Here is a 20178-nt window from a genome sequence, read left to right as displayed (position 1 = left end):
GTGAGACTTGTACTGAAAGTTAATATCAGATTAAGAGCATTTATGTTTATAAAGCACCTAGGATAGGGCTTGGAACATAATCATTGTTCTGTGTGTGTTTTTTAAATTATTTATCCTTTTTAAAAAGATACAGCATATATTTTACATGAGAGGTGTTTACTGATAGAATAAGAGGAAATGGCCTCCATGTATAAGGAAGAGAAGGTAAGATAACTATTCAGCATATTGTATGGGTTGGTTCTGATTTAGTCTTGACAGTAGAAATATTCAGTATTATCCTTTAAAAAAATAACTGTGGCAACTTAGTCTCAGGAAGAGGAGCTCGAATTCTAATATTCTAGCACCACAAACACGGAAGGATCAGTTTCCTCAAAGACTCATGAGGACCTACCAAATCATACCCAGAGCCAGTAAATTTGACCGGGATGTTGACGGTGGGAATGAACAGGAATCTGCATTGCTGACTAACTTACTAGTTGGTTGGTAATCTCAAACAATTTTTGAGAAACAGTGTTTTAAGACTTAGCAGACATTTCTGTTGTGCAATGATTTCTAGTATTCAGAATTCTTTGAAACAAAAGTTAGACTTCTATATTATCTGTACCTTTGTCTTTGTCTAGTAAAATATATATTGTGTCTTTATAGTGTTCTTAATATAGCTATGATTTTCAGTGCTCATATTTCATAAGTAAGAATAAAAGTCCTTGTTAGAATCTACACTGTTGATGGCCCCAAGTGTCCTCTACATGGTAGCAGTATTTTCAGATTTTTCCTTCCTTCCTTCCTTGCTTCCTTCTTCCTTCCTTCATTTCTTTCTTTCTCTCTTTTCTTTCTTACCATTTGCCTCAGATGTGTAACTTTGCATTTGCCATTTTTATGCAATATGAGATAAATGTGTATTTTTAGTATAATAACTGAATTATAGTGGTTAACAGAGCAGATTTTCAAAAGTTGGGCTTAGAAGTAGTGAGTCTTTATGAGGTAATTCAGTCTTCCTAAATCATTTTTATATCTCCTTAACAAGTGTATTAGCTCCATATAATTCTTTGTAGTATTATTAAAACTTACTATGCCTATTTATTATTTAAACTATAGGAATTCTACATTATTCTGTGTATTTTCCGCAGTGATTCTTTTCTTAAGCACCGAGAAAGTATGCAACACATGATGAGAAGGTTTCCTGAACCTTTTGGAAGAGATGTGCTCAGTATCTCTGATGGAAGACGAAGAGCTCATAATCATACAAGACATGATGATGGAGAAGATTCCTTGACTGTAAGTTCTGTATTTTAAAGACATTTAGTGAGAAAGTACTATGGGAATTTGAGAAAAATATTGCAGAAACGATATCCGTGATGATAGGATGTGACTAATTGTGATACAGAAATGTCTATCACATAGAGGAGACCTGCTGAAAAGTAGAATCCTGGAATAATGAGTTGTTATCTATATAAAAATTCCACTGGCCTACCAAAGCTTTTAGGACCATAGAATTAATTATATATTATAACCAAAATTATTATTAGTAGTATTATTAGTATTAGTATTATTTTGGTACCAGGGATTGAACTCAGGTCCTTGTGTTCGCGAGTCTGGTGACAAAACCACTGAGCTAAATCCCCCCAGCCCTATAATCAAAATTTAAACCATTATTTTTATATATTTTTTCACATTATAATTTCCTCTCATGTCTTGAATTAAAACACAGGAAATTTCTCTGCTGATCCCACATATTTGTTTGTGAGGAGAAGGAAAGTTGAAGGGAGGGGAAGGAAAAGGGGAAAAAATAATTAAGTTATATTATGTACAGGTACAAATTCCTTATGAGGAATGTGATCGTTATGTATGGCAAATATGTACTAATAAGTAAAATAAACAATATTTTCAAATAGTACTGAAATCTGTAGTTAATGCTCTGTTGCACTAGGAAACACTGATCCTCTGCACAGATACCTTAGATGTTCATAGTTTAGATTAATCTTCAGTTGTGGCCCAGAAGCCTTGCACTACTGCAGTGTATTCTTGTATGTCCTATCTGAGAGCAAATCTGGAACATTTATGAACATATTCAACTAAAAACAGATGTTTGTATATCTTAATCTTTTTTTTTTTTTTTTTTTTTTTTTTTTTTTTTTTTTTTTTTTTTTTTTTTATGTTTCTGTTGCCTTTTCAGCCTCAGGAACAGCAGTTCTGTAATAAATTCACAGGGGTTTCTATAGAGATGAATATCTGCAGTTGAAATGTAGATGTTGGAACTCAGTAAACATTGAATTGGTCAAGTAGTAGACTTCCAAAATCTTCTAGAAAATCATTTCATATTTGCTCTTTGTAATAAGCATAACCAAAGTAAAATATCTTAGCTATTCCTAAGAAGTTTGTTGAGTGCAGTTAATTTGCCTCTTGAAATGAATCTTCACATCGTTTTCATATATATCATTGCCAAGCAGTATATTCACATTCAAATTAGCTTTTTAGTATCATCATATAGACTTTTAGTGATGATCAATTTTCTCAACAGTTTTGTTAATATCAGAGGAAAGTTGTCAAGTACAGCAGAAATCAAATTGTGAGCAGTCATTTAAGTATTAAAATATTTTGGATATCTGCTCTAACCATAGCAAGGAAAGAGTAGGGTTATACGTAATTTATTATATTTATCTGTATACATGAGCCACATATGGCTTTTATGGAATAAGCAAGAAGTGACAATTTTAGTACCTTGATTCTAAGTATAGAAATGAGAACTGTTTGTAATTCAGCCCCAAATTTCTTACTGGAAGTTACCTGAACACATTATAACTACTTTGGTCATCCACTGGAAGCAGAAGTAAATGTTTCTTTCCTAAATTTTTTTGCTTAAAGCACTGTTTAATAAAATGTGGAATAAGAGGGCTGGGAGTTTAGCTCAGTTGTTCTACCACCTGCCTCAGAAGCACAAGGACCCAAGTTCGATCCCTGGTACCAAAAAAAAAAAAAAGATTCATAATTTAGAACTTTGTATTTTCCATGTGTCATATTTAAATCAAGAAAAAAGAACCACAAAGTAAACATAATATAATTTCATAAAAGTGATGATGAGATAAGAAAAGTAAAATAGGAAAACAATTCTAAATGCAAAAGAAGACCAAGAACAACATTTGAATGAAAAATGAAAATAATTGCTCCCTTGTTCTCACACATGTGCTAAAATAGCAAAATACCTTAAATTGGGGAACTTATAAACAGCAAAAGTTTGTCTCACAGTTCTGGAGGATGGAAATTCCAAGATCAAGGTGCTGGCAGATTCTCTGTGAAGTGAGGGCTTGCTCTCTGATTCATAGGTAGCATCTTCTTGCTGTGTCCTCACAGGACAGGGTAATGGGGGAAAACGCCCTCTTTCAGGCCTCTTTTATAAACACTTTATCCTGATCATGAGGTTTCAATATGGAATGTGTCTTGTGCTGACTCATCATAGGCAGATAGGTTTGGCTTCTCTATTTGCATGGGACTCCAGTCAAGTTCTAAAATGAATAAAAGCCATACAGTAACTTCCAAAATATACATTGAGACTTTTTTTTTGGTACTGGGGATCAGACTCGGGACCTTGCACTTGCAAGGCAGGTGGCAGAACCACTGAGCTAAGTCCCCAGCCCACACTGAGACTTTTTAACTAAAGGTGTTTATAATTGGTAGTTCTGAAATATGTAGCTATACAGTATATATTTTTTCAAGGATTATTATATAATAATAACCAAAATTAACTGGGTATCTCTCTAGGCAACAAGCTTTTCTCTTGTGCCTTTCGGAAGTTTTGGTGGCATGGTTTGTATCATAAGACACAATCATCTTAGCAATATTTTCTGACATATTTATTGCTTTATTAACTCAACCAGATAGAATTGGCATGCTTTTTAGTATTTGTACTGAATGGCTTCATAATGGCTTTTTAGTATTTGTACTGAAAACTTTTCAAGTTTTAGAGTATTTAGGCTCGTGTTTTCTGAAGTCATATAAAATATAAAAATTAATATTCAAAAGTAAAAAACAGATTCATATAGATAAATATGTTTTGGATTTGCAAAGATAATCCCCATAGTTATATTTGAAAGTTGAGGACTGTCATGTGCCTTTGACAGCTCTCCAAGACGTGAAAAGCACATTTGGAAAAGCTAGGATTGGCAGCTTCATTTAGGACCTTGTTGCCAGCATGTCCATGTTGCCTTTTATTGCTCCTATACAAGTATGGCTGCTTTGCAACAGCCATTTCTCCCATGCCTGTTTCTCTGGGATTTGGTCCTGTGATTATGTTGCTAGTTTTCAGGCCACACAGAAACATCTCAAGAGCAGTAAAGAATAGCATGATTTTGGAACATTTGTATCTATACTCATGAAAAGTTTTTTTTTTTTTTAATTCTTTCATGCTGGATTTGAACTCTTCCTCACTCTGAAGTTTGATATATATTTGTCCTTCCTGACCAGAGGTTGGGGGCAGGGTTTAAAATGATCAGAAAATTTGATGTGCTGAGAGAACACAGATAGAAAAATAGGCATTTACCTTAGATCTTCTGAGGTAGTTTGGCGGGGGATGATAGGGTCAAGGAGAGAAGACTTCACTAGTCTAAAAGATTCGTGAGAGCCAGGAAAAGCCAGCTGGAGAAAGAAAGAGGGAGTGCAACAGAGAAACATGTACAAAGACCCAGAGCCAAGGGAGGTGAAAGATGTTTAGGATCACTTGACCCTAGTTACTAGAGATGATGAATGTGGAGAAGTAACCGGAGACTTCTTCAAGCGAGAGTGAAGACTGCACATTATCTTAAGAACAAGAGCAGCAGTTGATGGACTCATTAATGGGGTGACAAATTCATAGTCTCATGTTTTAAAGTTCACTGTGGGCCGGAGATTTAGCTCAGTGATTCGGACGATTATCTTGCAAGTGCAAGGACCTGAGTTCGATCCCTGGTACCAGGAAAAAAAAGATCATTCTGTCTGTAGAAAAGAAAAAGGGAGTACAATGGAGCAAAGAGGTCAAGAGGCTTGTTGGAAGCACTTTGTATACAGTATTAGTAATAGCTTGTACTCGGTAATGGCCGTGGTTGTTGAGAAAAAATATCCCATTGGAAAGACAAAGAGGTGAGTACCTAGAATTTGTAATTAACTGGGTTGAAGGAGCAACAGAAAGGGAGAAGGGAAGTATAATGCCTGTATGTGTAGGTTGTCAAAACAATCATTTCCATTTGGAGTGCTTTACTTTTGAGGAATCTGTACATTGTCTAGGTAGAGTTGGATATGGCTTTGAGTTGAGCTAGAGATTTTTCTGTTGTTGTGACTCTGCATGGCAGTTAAGCACTTTACTACTGAGCTACATCCTCAACCCAGAGTTAGAGATTATTGAATTCATTCATCATTTACTGAGCCATTTTATGTGCTATGAATTATTTTTTAAACATTGGGATACAGTAATATAAGACAGAAAAGGTAGTTCTACCCTCAGATTTTAATAAAGTGAGAAAACAGGTGCTAAACAACAAAATAATTTCAGATAGAAACACAGCTCTGAAAGAGATGGTGCATGGTACTGACATAGAGATGGGTGGGAAACAAAGCAAGGGGTATATAGGTGCTAGGAGAAGCCTTTCTATAGGAGTGATTCTTGAATGATGAGAAGGAACTAATGATGCTAAAAATCAGGAGGTAGCACTCAAAGCAGAGAGAGGAACACACACAGAATTTCCGAAGGTCTTCCAGGCCCACTGTTATCTCAGCTCCAAACTAGGGGACAAGTGCTGACAGTCCTTTTGATGGCTAATTTACCAGTGAACCAAAAATAGGGTAGAAGGAACAAAACATCTAATTAATCCTCCTCCTTTTCTTTTCCTTTTTTTGGGATTAAGCCTCCATTTCTTATGAATTATATCTCTTATGCTGGTTCTGATTCTCAATTTAGTGTTAAAAATTCGGAATGTTTCTTTAAGTGTGATTAATCTCTGAAATTAGATTAATTCTATTCCAGTACTTTGTGTACTTAGAGATGTATCAGTATCTCCTCCAACATGCCTTTGTTAGTTCCTACTGGATTGAGTGCAGATTCTATAGAGAAATTTGTTTTTCCATTTTACTAACAGTAAAATATAATAAAAGGCAGAGCTAAGCCTTTGATAATTCTTTATCAAGGTCAAGCTTGATTCACAGCCAAAGAATCTCCAGGGAGCATAAAATACTAGCATGGAACCACAGGATTCAGAAGGCTCCTGCTTGAGCAGAGGAAGGAGTTCTTCTAACCAGGCAATTTCCATTGTTTTGTTATATTAGATGATGCATCCGGAGATACACTAGAATATAGCCTAACCTTTATTTGTTGGTGACTATTCCAGTGAAAAAAAATCTAAAGTCAATGGCAGATTTTTCTAGAGCAAAACGTTTCAACCTTTAGCACTACTAACATTTTGGGCCAGATACTTTTTTGGTCTGGGAACTGTCTTGTGTGTTATAGGATATTTTGCAGCATCCCAGGTCTCCACCCATTAGATGGCAGTCATACACCTTTCTCAGCTGTGAACCCCCAGAGTAAATATAGTTATTGCCTCATGTCCCCCGGACATCAGAATGAATCTCGCTTGAGAAATCAGAGGAATTCTAAACGTTCTTCTGAATGGTCATACCTCACGCTCCGAGGGTGTGGCCTACTGATCCTTCAGGAAGCAGCAAATGGAAGGTGTGTTGGTACAGTGGGCTGAATCTCCTTCACCTGAACCCTAAATAGTGAGAGGAGAGCTGGCTATTTGAGAGGCAGCTTCTATCAGCCATGGGATACTGGTGGAATGAGTTTTACTCATTTGCGTGACGGGAATATGAGAGGCAAAATGGAAGAATGTAAAAGCTATCTTATGCTAGCACTGTTCCAGCCCCCAAATATGCCATTCAGTATTTAATATTATCAACAGAATGCTATGCATGATTTATGTATGCATATTCATATTTACATGCATGTAAAAATTGTGGTATAATTATAGTCTCATAATTCCCTAGTCACTTCTGTTGGCTGTTTGGGATTTTGCATCTGCTCCAATTGTTCCTTTAATAAATCATTCTCATTGGATAGTCCTTCAATTATTTCTGCCTGGTTGACTGGTGCCTGAATTGGAAAAAAGTGGTTTTAGCTGTTTTGGGAAGATTGACTTACTCATTTGTGTTGTACTTGTAGTTAATACTATTACTTGCTTATATTCTGTAGCATACACATGTGAGCCCTTTTCAAGCAATGGACAGAATGATGCTAAATATGCGAAACAGTATGCAGGAATTACAAAGAAACTTTGTAAGTACTAAAAATAAGGTGATGAGTATATTGTTTTCAGTTACTCGTACCCTAAGTTGTAGTGACTTTCAAACTATAGTCCACAATAACTAGAAAAAAGAAATCTTACCTGAGTAACATATACATAACAAGTGTACACTCTATATATGAAACAAAGGTTTCATAAAAAACTGACGGTACTACTTACAGTATGATCTGATAGTTTATATTTTACTCCATGTTTCAAAAATCCTGGTAATGTCCTACTGAATTTATTTCACAGCCTACAATTTATACAAATAACACTGGTTAATATTCACAATTTTTAAAATTCAGCCTTAAAAACATTCTGCTGAGTTGCTCTTGTAAATGAACATATTGTATAAATTTTCATGTTTTCATTATTTATACCCTGTCTGCTTAAAAGGATTTATAGCACCTATGACATTGCATTTTGCTAAAACTCTGAAAACAAAATTCAGGAATGATATTTAGGTACTAGATTAGATCCATACAATCCAAATACAGTACTTTTCAGCTAGTACTAATACTCATACTTTTTTACTCATAATATGAAAAAAAATAACTTGATTTAAATAATTTAGTCATCTAGTTTGGATTTATCAATTATTTCAGAATGCTCCAATGAAACTCCTTGGAGCATAGCTAATTAGCTCACCATTGACAGTATTGTAATAAGGTTCAACTGTAATAAGGTTCAACTGTAATAAGGTATCACAGGTTTTAAGGGCATAGCATCTTTATTTAAATATAAGGTACAAAGACCCAAAGACTTAAGGATATCTGAACAGATCACTTGTTATACTTTACAGAGACTGGAAATTTGTATCAAAAGTGAAGGAGGGGGCTGGGGATTTACCTCAGTGGTTCCCATGCCTGCCTTGCAAGCACAAGGACCAGAGTTCGATCCCCAGTACCAAAAAAAAAAAAAGTGAAAGAGGCTATGGGGGTGACAGTTGGATAAGTGTGTTGGTGGTATGCTGTCCTTAGTAGAACAGATAGCTACTTTTGTTACTTATTTGACCCCTTTTGCATTAATTCTTTGATTTGACCTGACTCTAAGTTTATAATCTCTTTATGCCTGTAGGATCACCTTTCAGTGGATCCAAATGGACATTCCTTTTGCTCTTCCTCAGTTATGACTTACTCCAAAATAGGAGATGAGCTACCAAAGGTTTTCCAGGCCTCAACTCAAACCCGTAGGGCTCCAGGAGGAGTAAGTATAATTAAGTCCTTTTTAAATATTTTATTGTTATTTGGAGAAAGGTTAAATCCTATTCATTATATTTGTCCTAGAAATTTTTACTTTAAACATTTTAGGAAATATCAGGGACCTATTACTATAATTTTACTGTAAGTTGGTAATAGAATTGAGTATAGTTACTCTTTTTTTTTTTAATGTAGTACTAGGGATAGAATGCAGAGCCTTCACATTGAGCTATAGCTTCAGGTCTTTTTTTATTTTGAGATAGAGTCTTTCTAAGTTACAAATTGGCCAGGTGGGATTTGAACTTGTGACCCTCCTGCCTCAGTCTCTTAGAGTTCCAGTATTACAGGTCCGTGCCACAACAGCCAGCTAGTTATTCATTATCTTTGGAGGGGTAGATCTATGGATTACTTTATTAAATGACAGGATTCTGTGAAATTTAGAAATAAGCTAATTTATATATTATTTTATTTTATTTTTACAGATAAAGGAAACCAGGAAAGCAGTGAGAGATTCTGACAGTGGACTAGAAAAAATGGCTGTGGGTCATCATATCCATGACCGAGCTCATGTAATTAAAAAGTCAAAGAACAAGAAGACTGGAGATGAAGAGGTCAATCAAGAGTTCATCAATATGAGTGAAAGTAAGTTATTACAAAGATATTCTTTCCTATAAAGTTAAACTATCAGCTACATTTGCAGAACTTGATTGATTTTCATAAGATGTAGGTTATGAAGAACATGTACGAGGAATGCTCTACCAAAGAAATAAAACTGTGGTTTAGTCATTTAACGATGTTTTTACAGTGTTTTGTGACAGTGTGGGGTATGATTTATTTTCTTGATTTATACTTAGAAAATAGAATTTGGCATTGTTGTTTAGTAATATTACCAGTAGGTAAAATGAGTATTGAAGTATTTTTATCAAGGGAGTATACCTGAAAAGTATGAAGAAAGTAAAAGTCATGTAGAGTGCCAAATCCAAGTAAGTACTGATACTGATTTAGTGTGTTTTTTCTTGATAGTTTTATATATGTGTTAACACATCATGTTTTTCAAATTAGTGTTTATATATAGTTTATATTGTGTTTATTATTATTATTATTATTTGTACCAGGGATCAAACTCAGGCCCTTTAGCTTGAGAGGCAGGTGGCTAAACCACTGAGCTAAATCCATCGCCCCATATTGTGCTTATTTTAATTCACCATTCTAATTGTAAAAATCACCCATCATATTATTTTTTAAAAAACATTATAAGTGATAACCTAAATGTTATATCATGAATGGGTCTCAATTTAGTTAAACTATTTTGTATTTTGAAAACTTGGGTGTTTTGTATAGTTTTTAATTCCTGGTGTACCCTAGATAATGTATATATTTTATCAAGTAAGTCTTTCATTTTCTAGATTTACATTCATTCTTCAATGCTTTTAGGTCTTCCTAATGTTCTAACCCTTCTCATTATAGTTGTAAGTACACTAAAAATAGTAACAATTTAAATCAAATTTTAATTTTATTTTAATACTAATAGTTATTTTAATTTAAAAGTAAAATTATTGAAATTTAGTCATATTCATCTACTATTTTCATCATCTATGTTGAGTAATGTTTTATCAGAATAAAAGGTTTAAACTACTATATTATTTTAGAAAAAGGAATTCTACTGAAGTAGGTTTGATAAATTATTCTTATGCAATACGATGGAAGCCACAATATCTTGCCCTTTCTTTCATTGTAACCTTTGTAATTTTATAATATAAACCTACATTGACTATTTCACCATAAGTAACGTTGGAGAAAATTTTACTTCAGGAAAACATTGTGATAAGGAAAGTGTGAAAGAACAGGAGCTGTCATTATGTTTATTGCTGTTATGGAAGTTAGATTATTTCCATGACACCCTAAACTGGCAGGCCCGAGTTAATATCTGGTCTTTGGAAATTGACTACAGAGCTTATGTGGTAGGTTTAAACAGGAGGATGATGAGGTGAAGAGGGATGCTAGCCACAGAAGGAGCATCCCAAGCCGGGCATGGTGGTCACCTGTAATCCCAGCACTTGGGAGGCTGAGGCAGGAGGATCGCTGTGAGTTTGAGACCAGCCTAGGCTACATAGGGCTTTCCAGGTCAGTCTCAACTATGTAGTGAGACCCAGGGAGACCCTCCCAAAAAAAAAAAAAAAAAAAAGCATCCCACTACAGGAACACCACTGTGAAATGATTCAGATTCAGATCATGATTGAGTGTGATTGGGTCAACCAGTCCATTGGGTAGAATAAAATGATATCCAGACAGGTGAGTGAAAACCAGATCATCAGTAGGAATAGGGGAACAAAATATAGGAGTGGGAATATTATCCTAACCGAAAAAACAGCATCCTACCTCTGTCTCGAAGGTAAGCTGAAGAAAACACCAGGCCAGCATGCAGTAGGAGGGAAAGCAAGGCACTTACTGACAGTTGATACCTACGTACATATTCTCTTTACTTCTGTATTTAATGTAGGTGATGCTCATGCATTTGACGATGAGTGGCAAAGTGAGATTCTGAAATACAAACAAGGGAGACGATGGCACAATCTAGAAAACGCTAGAATGCAAAGTGTCGGTCAGGAGAATTCTGGAACCAGAGAACTCAAAAGAAGGTAAAAGTTGTCGAAATGTTGTGTTATGTAATATCTCTGTGAAGATTACACATATTTAATGTGTATTAGGTATTTTGGAAAAATTTTGCAAAAGCTTTAGCTTCCCTTGGAGTAGCTAGGGAAAATAAATGTCTTGAAAAATATATTAAGGCATCATTATACATTTAGTACCATTGTGGAATTATAAATTAATTTGGCTCTTTGATAAAAAATGGAAAATAATAACTATTCCTATTGAAATGATACTCCAGAGAGAGACAGCCTAGCCAGACCTTAAAACGGAAATCTGTTCCAAGATATAAGAAACTGGAGGGTTACAACAGAAGGTAGAGACCATTACAGAAACATGGGTAAGTGGGTATCAAGTAAATCAGAAGTCTGTGCAGAATTTCATGTGCTAATATCCTTTATTTGTTTTTCTGAGTCCTTGAGGGCAACCACTTTTACTGGGATAACATGGAATCTCAGTGTTGTTTTGATTTGTGTTTTCCTAATGGCCAAAGATGCTGGCCATTTTTCAGATATCTATTAGCCATTTGTACCTCTTCTATTTTTGAATGAATCTTCTGTTTTTAGGAGCACCTGATTTTTTGTGTGTTACATTTATGTATTGTAGATATCAGTCCTCTGTCTGAAGAATATCTGGCAAAAAGATTTTCCCCATTCTGTAGATTACCTGTTCTCCATGTTGATTGTTTCTTTTGCTGTGCAGAAACTTAAATTTGATAGAATCCCATACATTGATTCTTGGAATTATTTCTTGTGCACTCGGGATTTTTTTGTTCGGGAAGTTCTTGCCTGTGCCAGTGAGTATAGCACACCCCTGATCCAGTCTCTTCCCACAAGCCCCACCTGTGAACACAGGAGGCTTTTGGAGGACAGTCTAGATCTAAACCCTAACGCTTAGTTTTGGTGTTGGGTAATGCTGGCTTCAAGGAGTGAATTTGGCACTGTTCTTTTTCTTTCCATTTCATGGGGAAGTTTGAGAAGTATGGGCATTCGTTTTCTCTGAAGTTCTGGCAAATTTCAGCAATGAAGACATCAGGACCTGGGCTTTTCCTAGGTACTATACTTTTATTACTGCCTCAATCCATTTCATTGATTACTATCAGACTACTCAGGGCTTTTATATCTTCTTCGTCCAACTTTGGTAAGTCAAGTGTCTAGAAATTTATCCATTTCTCCTAGATTCTTCAGTTCATTGGACTGTGAACTTTCCAAAATAGTTTCTTATAAACCTCTGGATTTCAGCAATATCCATTGTGATTTTGTCTTTTCACTTCTTTTTGTTGGTGTTTGTTTTTGTTTTTGAGACAGGGTCTCTCTATGTAGTTGAGACTGCCCTGGAACTCACTCTGTAGCCCAAACTGATCTCAAACTCACAGCGATCCTCCTGCCTCATCCTCCCAAGTGCTGGGATTACAGGCATGAGCCACCACGCCCAGCTTGTCTTTTCACTTCTAATTGCATTGAGATGGACATTTTATTCTGTTGCTAAATCTGGTTAAAGGTGTTTTTTTTCATCTTATTTATACTTTGAAAGAAACTATTTTGTGATTCATTCATCCTTTATTGATATCTGCTCTGATCTTTATAGTTACTTTCAATAGGTTTGGAGTTTGGATTGCTTTTGTTTTTCTAGGCCCTTGAGATGCATCAACATTAGATTATTCAGTAATAGTCTACTTTTCTAATGTAGCCACTCAGAGCAAAACTTCCCTCTTAAAAGTCCTTTATTGTGTTCCACAGGTTTCAGTGTATTGCACTTCAGTTGTCACTTAAGTCTAGAAATTTTTGTTTCTTCCCTGATTTTTTTGTAACTCATTGATTATTCAGGAAAGTATTATGTAATTTTCATGTGGTCATGTAATTTGTGTGGTTTCTTTTCCTGTGGATTCAGTTTTATTCCATTGTGATATGATGGGATGCAAGAGGTTATTTCCATTCTTTTATATTTATTTAAATGTATGTGAAAAAATGGAAACAAAGTCTTTGTAAATAGGGAAGGGTAAAGAGGGTGAGGGGAGGGCAGGGGTATGGGAAAAAACAAGAACCAAGATATATCATGTACATGTATCCTGTAAAGGCACAAGATCCCAATCATAAATGTAACTGTATTGTTTGCTTTAAATGTACCAGTAAATTTGATGGAAAAATAAATAAGTAAATATACTCTGTAACCTAAGATGTTCTATTTTAGAGAAAGTACCATGGGCTGCTGAGAAGTATATGCACTACATGGCTTTCAGATAAAGCACTCAGTAGCTCTCTGTTAGGTCCTTTTGTTCAGTAGCATGGTTCGACTCTGATATTTCTTTGTTGAATCCTGTTTGGCTGACCTATTTGTGAAAGCTATTAAATTCCCACACTATAATTGTACCGATGTCTGTTGATCCTTTTAAGTAAAGAAGTTTTTGTTTTATGCAATTAAGTATGCTGACATTTAGTGCATATATATAATTTATGTTTATATTTATAATTGTTATCTCTTCCTAATGAATTCTACCCACTACCAATATGTAGTGACCTTTTTTCATCAGTTTTGGCTTGAAGTCCACTTTGTCTGATATTAGGTAGTTGTTTGCTTGCTTTTGGACACTGGTTTGCATGGAGTATTTTACATCTTTCATGTAAAGTCTGTGTTTCTTTATGGTGAGTTATGTTTCTTCCAGGCAACGTATAGTTAGGTTTTGTCTTTAGAACAGGTCTGCCAGTCTGGGTCTTTTGATTAGGGGAATTAAGATCATTCACACAAACATTATTATTGACAGGTTTTTACTGACTCTATCCTTATATTTTCAAGGTTGATTTTTCCTTTTCCTTTTGTCTAACTACTCTTTTCAAAGTATTCTTTTCTTTGGGCCCCTTGGTGATGTTCACTCACTGTTTCTGTTTAGAATTCCCTTGAGTGTTTTCTGCAGTGCTTGTTTGGTGGCCATGAATTTTTTTTCTTTTGTTTTGTTAATACATCCTCCTAGTCTAGTACATAATGATACCATTCCTTTTAGGACTTTGGTGCATGAGCATAATACTTCTTAATTCTTTTTTCACTTCCACTCCCCTCCCCCCCATCTCTGGTCCTCTTTTCTTTTGCAGAAGATCTCTCTGTTTCCTATCATCTGTCTTTCATGTTCTTTATTTACATTTGGGTTTCTCATGTAAGAGAAACTGTGTGATATTTAAACTTGTGCATCTGATTTACTTTACTTACCATTATGACCTCAAGATGCATCTGGGATTTTAAACAAATAACCCAAGTTTATTCTTCTTTGTGGCAGAGTAGTAGTCTGCTGTTTATAAACATCACATTATTCTATATTCATTTATCTGATGATGGACATATACCCTACTTCCAAGATTTTGGCATTATGAATTATGCTGCTCTAAATATAGGTATACATATATCGCTGTAGTATATGACATCTTTAACTCTTTTGGAAAGATACCCAGACGAGGAATAGTTGAGTCAAATGGCATTTTTATGTTCAGTGTTCTTGAGAACCCTCCACGCTGAGCGTGATGGCACACACCTGTAATCCTAGCACAAGTGAGGCTGAAGCAAGGGGATGACGATGAGATCAAGATCAGCCTGGACTACACAGTGACTTCACGGCCAGCCTGAACTACGGGGCAGCGTCCTGTCTCAAAACAGAGATCTCTATACTGATTTTCATAGTGGTTGTACTAGTTTACATTCACACCAACATTATAGAAGGGTTCCTTTTTCTCCACAACTTTGCCAGAATTTGTTTCTTGAGTTCTTAATAATAGCCATTCTCGGGCTGGGGATTTAGCTCAGTGGATCTGCCTGCCTGTCTTGCAAGCACAAGGGCCCGAGTTCAATCCCCGGTACCAAAACACACACACACACATATATATATTTTCACCATTCTTATTAGAGTAAGGTGAAATCTTGTGTTTTTTATTTGCATTTTTCTAATAGCCAAAATGGTCAAATATTTTTCCTATATTTATTGAACATTTGAACTTCTTCTGAAAAGTGTCTGTTCATTTCAGTTGCTGATTTTTTTACTGAATCTTTTATTTTAGGGGATATATTTTTAATTTTTTCATATATTGTAGTTATTAAACCTTCTCTTCAAAAAGTAGCTGGCAAAAAAATTTTTTCCCATCCTGTAGGTTGTGTATTCACTCTGGTGATTGTTTCATGTTTTTGTTTTTTTGTTTTTCTTTTTGGTACCAGGTTATCAAACTCGGGTCCTTGCACTTGTGAGGCTAAATCCCTGGCCCTAGAAGCTTTTTAATTTGATACTATTCCATTTATTTTTTGTTTTGTTTTATGCTGTAGTTTCCAGGTTGATTATAGTAGAAACATTTTGTTGCTAGAATGGAGACCTTTGTTGTTAGTCTGCTTTTGAGTGATGCACTCTGGGTCTGGCTAACTATAGATTTTTGCCTCTGTCCCAAGATCTAGCCACCTCTGTTAATTTGAGAGGGAAGATTGCAGTGTAATTGGCCTTGCACCCTGTTCTCCAGGAATGGGCTGCACTATTAATGACACACATGCAACCTGGATAATGTCATACAGAGAACACTAATTAATAGCAACAAGTATGCCACTCTGGTAATAGCAATCAAATCAGCAACAATAATAGCTTCAAAGGCAGAACACCGAGACAAACCAAATATTGACATACAGTAAATATCTACTAAATACAACAACTATGCTTTCACAAATAATAGAAAGGTATTCAACATCAATGTCTTAGAGTTAATTACCTAAAAATTAATAAAGCTTAATGGCTATACTAGTAAAGATAGAGGGTCAGGGAATGAGGAAATTTAAAAAGTAAAATTGAAAATTTAATCAATGGAAGATGAGAAGGAGGAGAGGAAACTCAGGTAAAAGATCCTATTAAGGAGTAAAAAAATTAATCGAGAAGAGTAACAGAAAAACACAAACAAATTTTTTAAAAAAAGGAAAAAGGAAAAAAATTAAAAGGAGGAAGAAAAAGGAAAAAAAAAGAAAAACAAAATCCAAACTCTAAAGAACTAATGACTGTAAGAGAAAAAAAAAATTGTCAAAAATTTTTTCTGGGTTTTTGTTTTGTTTTGTTTTGTTTTGTTTTTTTTGGTACCAGGGATCAAACTCAGGACTTTGCACTTGTGAGGCAGGCGGAGGAACCACTGAGCTACATCCCCGACCCTTCTCCGTATTTTTGAAGTACTGGTTTCCTTCCAGGATGTGCGGTTTGGGACTTCAGCAGGTCACATTTTTCCCACCTAGCTTTATGGCCTGTGGGGTTGTGAGGTGTGCCCCCTGCTCCAGAAGCCCCTCTCTGTCCACACACCCCACACTGAGGCAACCGTCCAAGCAGAGGTGTGTCCTTGAACATACTAGTGTATCAATCAGATCCCTTGTTTCTGCTGAATGTAAGTAGCAGGGGAGAGGTTCAAGCAGGCTTCTAGACTTTACACCCGTCCTTTAGATCCAGCCACCTCTGAAGGTCACATTCACAGGGCCTGGCTTCTCATCACAGAGGGTGGGGGACCATACCCTTTCCAGCCTGAGCTTGACCTCCTCAGGGGTCTGTTTCTAGCCATTACTCTCTCTGTTGCTGTCTCTTACCCAGTCACCATGGTAAAGTAATGGTGGAGACCATGAAGTTCTGTGATTCACTGTTAAACAATTAACCTGTTCCCAGAATGGCTCCTGATTAAACCCTCTGCAGTATGACAGACACTGCATTGTCTTCTCCAACTCTACACTTCCATGAAGGAGCCACTTTTGGAGTAAGACCCCATGCCATTTTTGTAGTTTATGATAGCCATGGGCTTTACTTTTTTTTTTTTTTTCTTTTTTGGTATGGGGGATCGAACTCGGGTCCTTGTGCTTGCAAGGCAGGCGGTGGAACCCCTGAGCTAAATCCCAGCCCCCATGGGCTTTTCTTGAGGCTGATGTTGCTGGCCTGTCTTATTTCTTCCTGGACCTGACTCTCCAGCTCTCTTTATCTCCCTGGACCCTGGCCTCATCCTTCATCAGACCAAGTCCATTGGTTGGTGCCTCTACTGCCCTGTGCCAAGAAGAAACAAAACACACAGCAGGCTTGGAGTTGCTGGGTGGCCACAGCCAAGGTGTGGAATCCACAGGTGGGGAACTGGCGTGGGAGCAAATGTGGCTTTCACCTTAGTGGTGTGTTCTGTCCATGGGCTGCATTTCTTTATGTTCTTTTTGTTATGGAGAGTTTTTATTTCTCCATCAATCTTTTAGGATAACTTTAGAGGCTATACTAATCTAAATTGGCAGACTTTATTTTTATTTTAATTATTTATATATTTTTTTGTACTGGGGATCGAACTCAGGTCCTGGCGTTTGCAAGGCAGCCAGTGAAACCACGGAGCTAAATCTCAAGCCCAGCAGTCTTTCTCTTAAAGACTTGAAAAACTGCTGTCCTAGCCTTTAAGGTTGTGTTGAGAAATCTGGCAGGCTTGCCTTTGTAAGTTAATTGACACTTTTTGGGAATGGATTTTAGTATTCTTTGTTCTGGATTTCTGGGATTTTGACTGTAATGTTTTTCTTGTGGAAGGCTTCTTTTCGGATCATGCCTCTTTGGAGTTTCAAACACTTATCCTGGTTATCCATTTCAGTTTCTAGATTTGGAAAGTTTTCTGCAAGGATTTTGGCCAATAACTTTTATACCTTTAGTTTCATTGCTTAGCTTTGCCTTTATTCCTATGATTCTTAGGTTAGTTGTTTTACTCATCTAGGAGCTCTTGAACCAACCTTTCCTAATTTCTTGTTGTTTTTGTAGCCTCAGAGTCTTGGGCCTACGGATTCAGAGTTGTACAGGGCTGAGTGTGTCTTTCTGCATGGAATTTGGGGTGGCAGGAGAGAGCTCACCCAGGCTCAGAGCTTGGTGGCATTTGGGGGGCAGTGGGAGAGGGCCTGCCCCCCCGCTGTTACACTCTCTTCTCCCCCTGGTCTCACGGTCACGGACAGGTCATGGACAGTGCAAGTCCTTGTGGTTCTGTCTCACAGACCCCTCCAGGGTTCCAGATCCCCAACCAGAGCGTTGCCTTTTGTCCTCTCTGTCCCTTGGCCTCTGTTGGGCTCCCTGGTCCTAACTCAGTCACTGCCCTTAGTGCTTCTCTGACTTTCACTTTCCTTGGTGCCTCGGTTTGAGGAGGCCACCTCCCAGGGGGAGGAGAGTTGGGACAGGCTTGCTCTGGGCACTGGCTGCTGGGCTGACAGACACTGCTACACCTGCCTTCTTGGTGAGGGGAGGGGGACTGAAACTTTCCATGACAGTTTGTTCCTTTCATGTGGGCTGTAAGAAGTGTGGTGATGGATAAGCAGCCTTGCTTCTTACTCTAAACAGCCCTGCTACTGGATTTCATCTGATGGGCTTCTGTGGACCTTGGTGAGAGTCTTCTGAGCGTCTGATGAGCACTGCTGCCTCTAGCTCAGCATAATCCCTGTTTCTTTCATAATTAATTTAATATAAATGTAGCCAGTGGCTATCACATTGCACAGCAAGTTTTCAACTGTAAACCTATAAAACAGCTGTTGCATTCTTGAATGTTCAGTGAAATAGTCTGCATCATATTTTCCAAAGATATTAAGGTTCTTTTTTTTTTTTGTACCAGGGATTATCGTTTGTAATTTTGTTGTTTTTGTTTTTTTTTATACCGGGTATTGAACTCCTTGTGCTTGCAAGGCAGGCAGCAGAACCGCTGAGGTAAATTCCCGGCCCACTTACTTTTAAGATAAAACTCCTCTTAAGTTGTAGTTGTTAGCATGTTTGGTTTGTAGTGACTTCTAAACCAATCACCATTTAAAAAGTAACAGCAATGCTGGTGCAGTGATGCTTCCCTATAAACTCAGCACACTTTTAGGCAGAAGCAGGAAGATCACAAGTTCAAGCCTAGCTTAGGCAACTTAGCGATTTAGAAAGGACATGTTTCAAAATAAAAGAATAATTTTTTTCCAGTACTGGGGATTGAACTCAAGAACTTTCACTTATAAAGCAAGTACACTGCCACTGAGCCAAATCCCTGTAATTTTTTAAAGGGCTCAGTGGAAAGGCCATGGGTTCAATCCCCAGTAAACTCCCCAGCATAAACACAAAAGATATTAATGATCTTATATGTATCTCTCAGGGAGAAACATCTCCAGAGTCCAGCCATTGAAAATAAAAGAAGATCCGACATTTGTGTGGACAAACTCAACGTCAAAGGATCACATGTGAAAATCAACAAAAAATAAATAGCCATGCTTTTGATTTGTTAAGTTTGGGTTGTTTTAACAGAGAAAGTAATGGTGCTGGGTGTTATATACATAAGACCAATCTCTTGTTGTTAAATCAGTACTGTACTTTGCAACTTTCTTCTGTTATCTGAATGTTGTTGGAAGTTCTAGCTTTGTAGTCTTCCTACTTTAGGAATAAAACTTTGATTTTCAATGAAAGTCATATCCTGATTTTGCTTTCCAGATTACTTTTGTGTTGGCTCAATTTAACAATTCTTGTACATTTATGAAGATTGATTATAGAGCTGGTTCTATCATCTGTAGTTATGAGAAAGTAAAATCATAAAATCTTAAAAATGATCCAGTTTTCAACAACCTGTGTTAAATGATACGAGCTGTGTGTGCGGCACACACTCACCACCCTCACCCTCCAGAAATTGTGCAGAAGGAACACAATTTCAAAGTCAGCTTGGGCTACATGCAGAGGCCTTATTTCAGAAAAAGCAAACCACTACAAAAACAAACAAAAAAGCCCCAGAAGAAGCAAACCAAACAAACAAATAAAAGATTATTCTAACGTGATGTTAATAGAGGTTTAAATGGTTTCTATAAGATTTTATACTGTTCTATAGCCAACTAGCTTGAAGTCTTAAAAATAATATATCAAAACTAACTGTATTGTTATATCAGAAATTAGAAGTTATTTTGATAAAGCCAATAATCAGTCTATTTTTAAAGAAAAAGTTTAAATTGCTAATATACACAAATTTTCTTGTTATATAATTCTTTATGTACTATTTTTTGTTTGATATTACTTTTTCTTTTTT

The 20178-nt window shown here is 36.5% G+C and overlaps 1 protein-coding gene across 2 annotated transcripts in view; it reads left to right on the top strand.

Moving 5' to 3' along the window:
• Mlf1 (myeloid leukemia factor 1) overlaps positions 1–19456 on the top strand; it is a 33415-nt gene extending 13959 nt beyond the window's left edge. Inside the window, exons 2-7 of one of the 2 annotated variants that reach the window (XM_010636919.3) lie at positions 1128–1275; positions 7211–7294; positions 8382–8510; positions 8986–9145; positions 11004–11142; positions 19264–19456. In XM_010636919.3, coding sequence (XP_010635221.1) covers positions 1128–1275; positions 7211–7294; positions 8382–8510; positions 8986–9145; positions 11004–11142; positions 19264–19369 — 766 coding nt within the window. In that variant the 3' untranslated portion in view covers positions 19370–19456. The remainder of the gene's footprint in view (positions 1–1127; positions 1276–7210; positions 7295–8381; positions 8511–8985; positions 9146–11003; positions 11143–19263) is intronic. The other variant, XM_010636918.3, reaches the window with a different exon arrangement.
• Positions 19457–20178: the final 722 nt, after the last annotated feature.

Source organism: Fukomys damarensis, unplaced genomic scaffold (genome assembly GCF_012274545.1).
Source record: "Fukomys damarensis isolate Sample0158 unplaced genomic scaffold, DMR_v1.0_HiC HiC_scaffold_37, whole genome shotgun sequence".
Lineage (NCBI taxonomy): Eukaryota > Metazoa > Chordata > Mammalia > Rodentia > Bathyergidae > Fukomys > Fukomys damarensis.
This window is presented reverse-complemented; position numbering and strand designations above follow the sequence as displayed.